Source organism: Sapajus apella, unplaced genomic scaffold (assembly GCF_009761245.1).
Source record: "Sapajus apella isolate SASKATOON/1434 unplaced genomic scaffold, GSC_monkey_1.0 scaffold122, whole genome shotgun sequence".
Lineage (NCBI taxonomy): Eukaryota > Metazoa > Chordata > Mammalia > Primates > Cebidae > Sapajus > Sapajus apella.
This window is the reverse complement of record NW_022437062.1, coordinates 5,783,610-5,796,973: the sequence shown is the minus strand read 5'-3', so window position 1 is coordinate 5,796,973 and position 13,364 is coordinate 5,783,610. Positions and strand designations below refer to the sequence as shown.

At 35.1% G+C, this 13,364-nt stretch overlaps 1 protein-coding gene across 2 annotated transcripts in view; it reads right to left on the bottom strand.

Annotated features, from left to right (window-relative positions):
* AQR (aquarius intron-binding spliceosomal factor) overlaps positions 1-13,364 on the bottom strand; it is a 112,575-nt gene that overhangs the window by 29,977 nt on the left and 69,234 nt on the right. For both annotated transcript variants that reach the window (XM_032261234.1, XM_032261235.1), the window contains 5 exons: positions 13,017-13,086; positions 9,704-9,814; positions 6,344-6,453; positions 2,416-2,551; positions 414-623 (listed from right to left, as the gene is read on the bottom strand). In XM_032261234.1, coding sequence (XP_032117125.1) covers positions 414-623; positions 2,416-2,551; positions 6,344-6,453; positions 9,704-9,814; positions 13,017-13,086 — 637 coding nt within the window. The remainder of the gene's footprint in view (positions 1-413; positions 624-2,415; positions 2,552-6,343; positions 6,454-9,703; positions 9,815-13,016; positions 13,087-13,364) is intronic.

Sequence of the window (13,364 nt, the reverse complement as noted above, 5' to 3'; positions counted from 1 at the left end):
ATTTATAAGATTTGAATACTTCCAGCCAGGTGCGGTGGCTCACACTTGTAATCCCAGCACATTGGGAGGCTTAGGTGGGCAGACCATTTGAGATCAGGAGTTTGAGACCAGCCTGGCCAACATGGTGAAACCCTGTCTCTACTAAAAATACAAAAATTAGCTGGGTGTGGTGGTGTGCGCCTGTAATCCCAGCTGCTCAGGAGGCTAAGGCAGGATAACTGCCTGAACCTGGAAGGCAGAGGTTGCAGTGAGCTAAGATCGTGCCACTGCACTCCAGTCTGGGCAACAGGGTGAGACTCGGTCTCTAAAAAAAAAAAAGATTTGAATATTTCACATTTACTTCATTTAAAAAAAAAAAAACACTAAATTAAAAACCATTAAAGTCAAGTTCAAAGAACTTGAGAATACCTTACCTCAAGCTGAGTAAAGATTTTCTTAATATGCCTAAAACATCCTTCAGCAATTTCCATGTCTTCTTCGTAAGATCTTCCTTTAAAAATGGGTTGAGGAGCATTTGCAAAGTATTCATGGAAAGGGAAGAAAGTGGAGACTTCCGTAACATCTGGCAAGGCACTACCTTTATTTTTCACTTTGCTGATATACTCTTCCCAACGAGACATTACCTGTAGAAATAAGAACTTGAGGTTAACTACCACCTAATTATGATGTTTTAAAGGATTAAAATTTATAAAAACAAGAACTGTTAGATGAAATGGAAAAAAAAAGAAATTTAATCTTTGATCCAATATAACTATTCCTCATTTCCTGTAACTAACAGATTGCTCTTCTGTTATAAAAGGTAAGCTTGTCTTTGGAGAAAAAAGGCTCTTTAATAACAAATTTCTACAAACTAGAAAGAACCTTAATGTCATCTTATGGAACTCTATCTCGGACATTTCAGATTCTCCACATATCTCAAGATAGTTTATTACTAATGCTTAAAAAGAATGTAAAGGAAAGAAAGTTCTCTGGAAAAAGACATTTCCCATTTTTTCATCTCTGTTTCTCTCCATATATGGTAAATTCAGCTTTAGCACCTTTTTAATCAATTTGGCACTTGTCAAACCTTCTCCCAGATTTTTAGAACGTTTATAAAGAATGTCTGCTGAAGGCGAGTATATATTTGAAAGCTCATGTTATGACTTTTGTGATTATAGTTCAATTGCTTTGTATAATGTTAGCTACGCCTCTACCAGGCAGTTACTACTATGTAACTTCAATTTCTGTAGTTCTTTCAGGTCTTTTTCTGTTATAATCTCAGTGTTTCTCAAAAGTGTAGTCCTTAGGCAAAATATTTGCGGAGCTAAATAAAAAATGTGGATTCCTGAATTCCACCTCTATTGAATGAGAAGCTACAGGAACAAGGGCTAGGGAATTTAACTTGTGAAAAACTTTCCCAATATGATTCTTAAATGTTGAAAAAGGTCAATTTACACTGTGAAGCCTCATGTTCATTTTTTCCAAATTTATTACATAAACCTCCAAATTTATAGATTATGTTTCCCCATTTTAAACATTGTTTTCACTGAAAGCCAAGTAATTTTCCATGTCAAGAAAGTATTTAAGCATGATCTTTACTCCTTTATTCAAGTCCTAAACAGTCTTGAATCTAATGTAGACTATATTGTGTATTTTCTCTGCTTCACAAGAAACCATGAAAGCTGCTCATTTTGAATGGACTTAACTGGTCTGTGATATCCGCTCACAATGAGCTTACAATATTATAATTTATATCTAAAATATATAATTGGCATTAGAACAAAGAACAAATAAAGTTATACAAAAATCTTCATTATCTGATTATATCCTAGTCCATTTAAAATTATTAGTAATCCAACTGATTATTAAAGTTTAGTTTTACTTACTTTATTTGGCTATTTCTCATGGGTTTTCATATTCCCAAAATTAACAGGAACAAAAGCAAAAGTACACCTTTATATTGAAGTCAAAAGACTTTAAGACTCACTGTACAATTAGTTATAATTTAATTTAATTCTAACATAATTTACTTCTGGAAATTTAAGAATGTTTTCCTTCATTAGTTGATTAATGTATACAATATAAGTTAACTGTACTTTGTTGCCACTGGGTAGCTAGAATATTTACTTAGTTATATTTCTATAGTAAAAAAAGAAAAAAGAGTGACTAGAACTTTGTCAATAGAAAGAAAGAAAAAAAATGTAAAAAGTGCAAGATTGGCCTTGCACAGAATGAGTCATCAGGCAAAGCTATTTAGCAAAGAAAATTGAAGATAACACAAAATATACTTAACATTCATAAATATAGCTTTGTAATACCATATATTTTAATCTACTCAAAAAATAAGCTTGCAAGAAGGATCATAAGAACTCATTAAGCTTCCAACTGGGGTTCATATTATGATGAAGTATGATTCAAAAACGCTTAATATCTTACCTGGTATAAGAAGAAATAGCCTGCAGTTTCACAGGTATATGAGGCATCTCCTGGAACCCCTAGACTCTTTTGCAATCGTTTGACTTCTTCTAAAAGTTCTATTCTTCGAGCCAGGACATAATTAACTCTTCCATACCTAGACATTTCAATCAGGCAAAATGGCAAAACTGTAATAAAGAAACTTTGAAGGAAACAATCAGCAAAATTCAAGAAAATTATAAAGCAATTGCCAAAGAAAGGGGAAAAATACTAGAAGATATGGCTTCTATTTAACTATTGGTGATAGTTCCTGGGTTACTTTACACAAAAGCTACTTAGGGAATACTCTATGGACCAGCACTGATCCACAAGGGTGTTACTGGTTTATGAGGAAGGAAAACCAACTACATCACTAAATACATCATTTATTCAGATCTCAATCTTTTTTCTCATAATAACACACTTTCACAAAGAAGAAAACAGGACAGTGCATTCTGGTGCTAGTTGATTTCATCACAGACCAAGAACATGTAAGTTCACAGACTGGCTGCTTCAAACAAAGTGTTTTACACTATTATAAAAGTAGATTCGATCTAAAGGCTTTGAAAAGTAATTTTTAAATATATTTCATTATCTCAGTCATCTACAAATCTCAATACATAGCTTGGCACCCTAACCTAGCAGGTTTATAATGTTTGCTGAATGAGTAAGAAAACTGAAGTTTGGAGAGTACCTTGTCCAAAAACACACAGTTAAGGAAGAAAGTAGTAGAACCATAATTAGATCCCAATTTCTATGAACGTTCTTTCCACAACAACAAAGGGTCTCCTGCAACCCTTTGATGCTTAAAATAAGACTAAAATAATTTAATCACGTTCTTTCCACAACAACAAAGGGTCTCCTACAATCCTTTGATGCTTAAAATAAGACTAAAATAATTTAATCAGTCACTGTTGTTCACATGTTTAAAGACTCAACAAAAGAAGAAGTCACGTTTCTAGCTGTTCTGTAGTTCAGAGATTCATATTTGAGGCATTAAGGGATGACTAAGAATAAAAAAGAGATATAAAACATGATGTATGTTTTGAAGAATTTTTCAACTTGGAAGGATATAAACATTATGGCAGATACCTTTTTTTCGGCTTGTTTATTTATAGTTTAAATTTTTATCTATAATGAATACTTAGTTAATGAGAAAAAAATTAGAAATGCTTATAAAGACTCTGTTAATAAAATGCCAAAATTCTTGTGGCATAATGTTAAACTTAAAAAGCAATATACCTGCCAGGCATGATGGCTAACACCTGTAATCCCAGTTTGGGAGGCTGAGGCAGGCAGATCACTTGAGGTCCAGAGTTTGAGACCAGCCTGGCCAACATGGCAAAACCCCATCTCTACTAAAAATACAAAAATTAGGCAGGTGTGGTGGCAGGTGTCTGTAATCCCAGCTACTTGGGAGGCTGAGGCACGAGAATCACTTGAACCCAGGAGGCAGAGGTTGCAGTGAGCCGAGATCACACCACTGCGCTCCAGCCTGGGTGACAGAGTGAGACTCCATCTCAAAACAAAACAAAACAAAAAAGGAATATACAGTACAATTAAACTCTATATACTATCTGCTCAATTAGTACATTATTACACTTAAAAGATAAAGACTATTAATTATTTTTAAAAAGCAACTTAAAAATTACAAATAACAGCATTACAGAAAAAGACGAGCAAAAGTTGTTTTAGGATAGTGTAATTATGGATAACCATTTCTTTTCTACAACTTCACCAGATTTTATAACTTTTTCTTCAGGGAAAGTGATATTACTTTTATTGTGAAACAATAGTCATGATTTTTCTTTTTAATTTTAAGAGAGAAAGAATATGTCCAATCAAATATGCAAACTAATAAGATCTAGTTTACGTGTCAGAAGACAAAAGTACATTTTTTTCTAAGAAATTTGGTGGTACCTGAAACCATCATAAAAATTCTACCTCTGTTCTAATATTCTTTAAAAACTACAAATTCTACTTCAATATAATTGTAATTATAGTCAGACATTCTATTATCACCTTCATGTTCATTGAATTCTGAGTTATTAGATTTTAGAATCTAACCTACATTTGTGAGTTGGCTTTAAAATGAAGTACTTATGGGATGAATTCAAAAGTATCACTGGCTGATCCGAAATTAAGAATACAGAGCCCTGCCGGGGGCGGTGGCTCAAGCCTGTAATCCCAGCACTTTGGGAGGACGAGGCAGGTGGATCACGAGGTCAAGAGATCGAGACCATCCTGGTCAGCATGGTGAAACCCCGTCTCTACTAAAAATACAAAACATTAGCTGGGCATGGTGGCGCGTGCCTGTAATCCCAGCTACTCAGGAGGTTGAGGCAGCAGAATTGCCTGAACCCGGGAGGCAGAGGTTGCGGTGAGCCGAGATCGCGCCATTGCACTCCAGCCTGGGTAACAAGAGTGAAACTGAGTCTCAAAAAAAAAAAAAAAGAATACAGAGCCCTGCTGGGCGCGGTGGCTCATGCCTGTAATCTCAGTACTTTGGAAGGCTAAGGTGGGCGGATTATGAGGTCAAAAGATTGCGACCATCCTGGCCTCTATTAAAAATACAAAAATTAGCTGGGCATGGTGGCATGTGCCTGTAATCCCAGCCAGTTGGAAGGCTGAGGCAGGAGAATTGCTTGAACCCGGGAGGTAGAGGTTGCAGTGAGCAGAGATGGCGCCATTGCACTCAAACCTGGGCAACAAGAGCGAAACTCCATCTCAAAAAAAAAAAAAAGAACTAGGGGTGAAGGATGAGTTTTATTAATACATGTAATCTGCATATCAGTGATTTGTATATAAACAGTACTCCTTCAAAGTATTTAAAGATTAAAAAAAAAAAAGAATATAGAACCCTAAATAACTTACAGCATGTTGTTCTTTGCCCTTTGCAACATAGTGACTTTGCAGAAGCTAAAAAGTCACTGAGTAATACAAGAACTCGAAATAGATGCACGTAATCATATTACATAATTATATTATAAGCTGTGTAATACGAGAACTCAAAATAGATGGACGTAATAATTTAAAACTCTTTTAATGTCTTTAGTCAATTAGTCAAAGATCATGTCTAACAGACAAAGGCTGCATTAAATATGCCAGCTGTTGATTGTGCTTATTATCTAAAACTGGACTTTGAAAATGGATTTAAATATAAATAAAACATTATAAAGCAACTTTTAAGGAAAAAAATTAAAATACTAATGGCAGAAGAAATCCGACTTACAAAGTTTTAGTCAATTTACAGTATGTAATATCAAACATAAAGTCCAGCCAAACTAGCAATAAGTATCTGAAGTTATAACCCCAAAGCTTATATTATCATTAATCATTAATTTATGTTTCTTTTCTTTTCTTTTTTTTAATTTTTGAGAAGGAGTGTTGCTCTGTCACCAGGCTGGAGTGTAGTGGTGTGATCTCAGCTCACTGCAACCTCTGCCTGCCAGGTTCAAGTGATTCTCCTGCCTCAGCCTCCCATAATTTGTATTTCAATAAATAAATTAACCTCTTGACTGATGCCTAAAATAAATGCAAATTAAATGTCTGAATAAGATGTGAAAAGGAATCATTTAAAGTTGTACAGTTTTGAATTGGCAACATTAAAAATTACCTCAAGAAATAGCAAAAGGCAATCTGCAATTTTAAAAAGATTAACAAGATCATTCTTTTTATTAAAATAATTGTATATTTGAAGGCAAAATGGCATAACTATACACAACAGGAACTGAGGGACATCATGACCAGATTTCTAGGTCAACATACAGTCTTAGTAAGTTATATTAAAAACTTTCAGAATTAAGTTTGAGTATTCATTCCTCCTTTCTTCTGGTATTTCTTTAGTAAAAGAAATGAAGAGGAAATAAAAAATCTTTTTTTACGCTGTTACTCACTCCCATTTGCTCACCTGCTGAAATCTTTCTCCGTCTCCAGCTCTTCTTCTCCATGACCAAGACGCAGTAGGTGGCGCTCATCAATGTCTAATGCCATGATTTTCTCAAACAACTGGTTTAGGGCCTAGAGAATAAAGCAAGAAGGGTGATGGTGTGTTTTAAAGAATCAGCAGGCACCTTTAAACACAGCAAAAACTAACATTTAAAAAGAATCAAAGTTGAAACGGAAGGAAATCGGCCTTAACTAGGCCACTTATAATACAATCAAATAGTATTTGTCGACTTCCGATATTGCCTTCTCTGTATGTTTGGCTGTATGAATAACTAGAAACCATAAAACTACCCACCCATTAAAAGTTAGCTTTTAATTTATGAAAGGAGAAAGGCACTGGCTCAGATGCTATTTCTTCCAAGTTGTAACAATTCCTAAAATAAACAACCATACTGAGTTTCATTTCATTCGACAACATTTCCTTGGTTGCAGAGAACTGGAAAAGCTTTTGCAGTTGGAGAAAGACAACAAGAAGGCAGTGAGTGTGTAGGTAGAATACATTAAGAAGATCAGAGGGTGGAAACATAAATTGCATCTTTCAAATCTTAGTATGGAAGTCTAATGTTCTCTATATAATAAAGAAAAGAGCACTCATTTATTGCAAACTATTCTGATGAAGGTCATTTAAAAGTCACTATTTTCTATCTATGAAATGTTCATAATTAAAGTTCCCTTGAACCCTGGTATTCATTATCTGAACCTCTGCAGTTTTAAGGTTTTACAGAAAGGCAAAAGTTTCATAGTATGGAGAGACTCACTAATAAAGTTATTATTTTAAAATGAGCCCCCATTCAAACGTCTCTCCTCATTTATCACTAATCCAGCCCTGCCTGCGAAGTCAACATCCAGTCTTATAAACACCTAGGCTATGTAACGTAGGTACAGATATCCTTTACCATCAAAATTCTAGCAATGTGAGCTCTGAAACTCAAGACATTTAACATAAATTTTCAGAAAAATCCCCCACTATCCACACTCTTGATACTCATCATCCAAAACTCAGGACCCAACAAAGCAGATTATATGATGTTACTCACTATCCAAATCTTCACTATTTAAACTTAAGAAGCACATACATTTAGAGTAAAAGCAAAAACAAAAAACAAAAACCCCACAAACTTGCACACTATAATCTCAGAAAAAATTACATTATTCCATTGTTAATTAAAGTGATTTTGGAGAACTACTTGAATTATACATGCAAATGAAGATCTGGCAAACAAAACAGTTAACTGAAGGAAAACAATCAATTTGATGGGCATCAAGGGAAATTATTTGAATTTCAAAACAACAAGGCAGGTGTTTAGCGAGCCTTGAATTATGTGTCTACTTTTGCAAATTAATCTTTTCAATGATTGTGCTATACAAATCAATCATAAAGTAGAGGATAACTGTAGAAAGTCATATCAAGGTATGACAAAATAGTAAAAATATGTTAAAATAATACATGAATTATTCTGTTCATTCTAAGAATTTACAATAGACATAGTACAGAATAAATTTTACTAAATAAAAGAAAAAATTCTGGCCGGGCGCGGTGGCTCACGCCTGTAATCCCAGCACTGTGGGAGGCCGAGGCGGGTGGATCACGAGGTCAAGAGATCGAGACCATGCTGGTCAACATGGTGAAACCCCGTCTCTACTAAAAATACAAAAAATCAGCTGGGCATGGTGGCGCGTGCCTGTAATCCCAGCTACTCAGAAGGCTGAGGCAGGAGAATTGCCTGAACCCAGGAGGCGGAGGTTGCGGTGAGCCGAGATCGCGCCATTGCACTCCAGCCCGGGTAACAAGAGCGAAACTCCATCTCAAAAAAAAAAAAAGAGTTTTCTCCCAGGTAGCAAACAAAAGAAAAAAAAAAAAAAAAAAAAGTTAAAAAAAAAAAAAGAAAAAATTCTTTTCATAATTTGTTTCTTTTATCAAGACGAAGTCTAAATTGATCCCCTTTCAACTCCCACAAATTCAGTATATTGGATATATCACATACAATATATTATTATATAATTATACATATTACATAAATCCAGTAAACTGGATAAGTTTATTACTTATAAACTTCAAAATATATAAAAATATGACAGGCAAATGAACTAAAAAGTATTATTTTTAAAACCTTACAAATTAAAAGTTAATGATCACTCGAATAACTGATATTTGAGCTTCCAAAAACCCAATGCTTCTTTGTATACCAACTCTTTTTAAGACTGGTCAACTGAAGTCACCACTCTGAGAAAAAACTTTTAGAGGTTTCGACTACCACGCGAATTTCATAATGTGCTTCAGGGTGTTCTCAGAGTTGCCTGTCTCATCTTATACCAGATCTAATAAATGTTACTTGTTCTTCCCTCATTTCTTACAGCTTCAGAATGACTAACATAGCATACAGTCCGCTCATGTAATATTAGGTATACATTTCACATGGATTTGAAATTTAATCCAGTATCAGCACACTTTAGACCTCAGTCTTTTAGTAATATACATTCTATTAAATGAAGAAAAATGCTCCTAGTAAGGGTTAATGCTTATAATCTCAAAGTAAAAGTTCTAGTTTAGAATAGAAGGGGGGGAAAAAAAAATGGCGATTTAATTTAATCAAATATCTGACAATACTTTCAAATATGCTTAGCTTTTTCACATTATTAACCTCTCCAGTAGAAATAAAAGATTGGTTTTATGTATCCCTCAATGTAGTCTCATTATAAGCAGTGATAATCCAAGATAGCTCAACAGCAAATACTATTGAGATACTCCTCAACTTACAACGGGGTTACATTCCAATAAACCTATCATAAATTGAAAATATCCTAAGTTGAAAATACATTTAACACACCTAACCTACTGAACACCACAGCTTAACCTAGCCTACGTAAAACATGATCAGAACACATATATTAGCCTATACCTGGGCAAAATCATCTAACACAATATGCCTGTTTTATAGTGAAATGTTTTGTATTGAATACCAAAATAAGAGTGAAAAACAGAATAGCTGTATGGGTACTTGAAGTACAATTTCTGCTGAATTCATATTGCTTTCACACATCATAAAGTCAAACATTATAGGTGAGAATAAGTCAAATCGAAAGTCAGGGACCATCTGTATCAATTAGCCTTTCCTGGTATTCTGTGGTACCTATGATCAGACTTCAATACAAGGAGAAATCATCTATCAATACATTCATTTCATTAATCCCCTGCTCCTTCTTTACCTCCCCCTCAACCCCTAAGCTACACAACTGCACATGTGCACATACACACAGGCATGCGCGCGCACACACACACACACACACACACACACACACACACACACGCAGAGTCATTTACCTGATTGGAATGAGTAACAATTAGAGTCCTCTGTTCTGGGAAATTGTGGTAGATGTTGGATATGATCTGAACGGCCACATCTGTTTTTCCTGTACCAGGTGGGCCCACAACCTAAAAAGAAAATGAATACATAGCAAACTACTGAATTATCACATACTGTTAGAAACTGTGAAGTACAGAACTGAAAGATAAAATTAACAACTTCCATAGAGGGGCCCAATAACAGAATGAACAGGACAGAGCAAGAGTTGGTGAACTTGGAGATAGATCAGTAAGCTACACAACCTGAATAACAGAAAAAGACTGAAAAAAAATTAGAGACTCGTGAATCTACAGAACAGCATTAAAACATTTAACACTCACGTCAATAAATTCTAAGAAGAAGGGGAAAAAGAGTATGGCATAGAAAAAATTTTCGAAAAATTATGGCTGAAAATTTCCTAAATATGGCAAAATATATAAATCTACAGATTCAAGCAGCTCAGTGAACCCCAAGAAAATAACCCTAAAGAAATCCAAGCCCAGATACACCACAACTGAATGGTTAAAAACAAAAAGCAAAGAAAAAAATCCTCATAGCAACCAGAGAAAAATGATATACTACATATAACAAAAAAATGTTTATAATGACTTTGGATTTGTTATCAGAAAACATGGAAGTCAGAAGGAAGTGTGGCAACATTTTAAGTGCTAAAAGGAAGAACTAGCAACCCACAATTCTATGTCCAGGTAAAGTATCTTTTGAGAAGATGTATCAGAGGCATTCTTCCATGAAGAAAAATAAAACTAACTTATATCTAGTAGACATGTTATAAAAAAATGGTTTTAAAAAAAAAAAAGTTCTTCAGACAGAAAGAAAATGCCACCAGAAGACACTTCGAATATTTAGAATAAGGAATAAATGGCAAATGCAATAAAAGGCTATTTTTTCCTCTAGAGTTCTTTAAAATAAATATACAATAGAAAGCAAAAATTCTAATACTACCTGATAGTATCTTAATGTATTTAGATGTAACACGTAAAGCAACTACAATATAAAAGAGGAAGGAAGGCAAAGGAATCTGTATGGGAGTAACTATTTGTCATTAAACCTGAGGTGACAAAATACTGATTGTTAAGTAGGCTACGAAAAGTATATTGCAAATCCCTAGAATAGCCACTAAGAAAACACTACACCCAGAATATAATAAAATATAATAAAAGTATGATAGGCCAGGCACATTGGCTCATACCTGTATTCTCAGCACTTTAGGAGGCTAAGGCAGCAAATCACTTGAGACCAGGAGTTCAAGACCAGCCTGGCCAATATGGTGAAACACCATTCTCTACTCAAAATACAAAAAAATCAGCACACCTGTAATCCCGACTACTTGGGTGGCTGAGGCACAAGAATCACTTGAACCTGGGAAAGCAGAGGTTGCAGTGAGCTAAGATGACACCACTACACCTCAGCCTGAGAAGTGAGACTGTCTCAAAAAAAAAAAAAAAAATAGAATAAATAAAAACATAAAAGCTATTCAAATAACACAACAGAAGCCAGCAAAGGGGAAATGGAAGAATACAAAATAAAGGGAACAAATAGAAAGTCAATAAAAATTGATAGGACTAAATCCAAACATGTCAATTAATTTGCATTAAATGTGAATAGTCTAAACACACAAGCTGAAAGACAGAGACTCTCAGAATGGATAAAGTAACTTCAGAGCAAAAAAAACTTCCAGCAATGAGGACAGACATTATATAATACTAAATGGGGCCAATTTACCAAGACAACATAACAACCCTAAGGGTATAAAGCACTCATCCATGAAGCTTCAAAATACATTAAGCAAAAACTGACAGAACTAAAGGAGAAACAGAAGAATTCATAATTATAATGGGAGACTTCAACAGTCTGCTTTCAGTAATCAACAAAACAGACAGAAAATCAGCAATAATAGAGAAAAATTAAATAACATCAATGAAATAAATCGAATTGACATTTATAGGACAGTCCATTCCCAAACAACAGAATACTACACGCTGGGCCATAAAACAACAGAATAGTATATGCTGGGCCATAAAACAAATTTTAAGAAATTTAAAAAGCAAAAACCAAAAAATTAAAATCATACAATATGTTCTCTGACCATAATGGACTTTGACCAGAAATCAATAATTGGAAGATAACAAGGAAAACTCCAAATATTTAGAAATTAAACACACTTCTAAATCAGTTGTCAGCAGACATTTTCTGTAAAGAGCCAAAGAGGAAGCATTTTCGGCTTTGCAGGCTAAGAAATCCCTGTTGCAAGTAATTACCTCTGCTATTGTAGCACAAAAGTGGCCATAGGCAATACAGAAACAAGTGGATGATAGATGTGCTAATTACACTGATTTGATCATTACACAATGTATACAGTCATCAAAACATCACATCATACTCCATAAATATGTACAATCATGTCAATTAAAAATGAAACAAAACTTTAAGCCAGGCACGGTGGCTCACACCTGTAATCCCAGTACTTTGGGAGGCTGAGGTGGGCAGATCAACTGAGGTCAGGCATTCGAGAGCAACCTGACAAACAAGGAGAAATCCCATCTCTACTAAAAACACGAAATTAGCTGGGCATGGTGGCACATGCCTGTAATCCCAGCTATTTGGGAGGCTGAGGCAGGAGAATCACTCAAACCCAGAAGGCAGAGGCTGCAGTGAGCCGAGATTGCGCCATTGCACTCCAGCCTGGGCAACAAGAGCGAAACTCCATCTCAAATAAAATAAAAAAAAAATAAATAAAACTTTTTTTAATAAAAAAAGAAAAAATGGGCACAGTCATATTCTAATAAAACTTTATAATATAACACTGAAATGAGCAGCAAGATCTCTAAATACGTAAGAACCTACACTTACTTATAAATACTTAAATTCAGCTGGGTTGCTGTCCTTCAAATAGAACACATTCTAAATTCTGTTACTTCTAAATCTATGTCAAAAACAGGTGTGGCTGGGTGTGGTGGCTCACACCTGTAATCCCAGCACTTTGGGAGGCTGAGGCAGGTGGATCACCTCAGGCTAGGAGATCAAGACCAGACTGGACAACATTGTGAAACCCTGTCTCTACTAAAAATACAAAAAATTAGCCGGCTCAAGGGGTGGGGGCCTGTGATCTCAGCTTCTCGGGAAGTTGAGGCAAGAGAATCACTTGAACCTGGGAGGTGGAGGTTGCAGTGAATTGAGATCACACCACTACACTCCAGCCTGGGCAACAAGAGCAAAACTGTGTCAGGGGTAGGGTGGGTGGACAAAAAACAGGTTTAACAATTCTCTTACCATAGTCAGTCCAGGCTGCATTCCAGCACGGATGGCTTCTATCTGTGTATGAGTGAACTGAATCGTATTACTGCAAAAAGAGTAAATAAAAAGTTGGTATGGATAAATGACACATAGTGTAATACAAATTTAGACAACAATTACCAGTGATCTAAATATCTGCTCTGTATTTACTACAGTTCTCTTCAATCTCTTCTGAATGACTCCCTTCACCTCTACCCCCAACACAGAAAATTAAAATGGAATTATAGTTATTTTTCAATATTTAACCCATCCCAGACCTCACATGGAGTGCCAAAGTTCTAGTTCCCATTCTAATACTAAATATAATGCCAATTTACTAGTTAT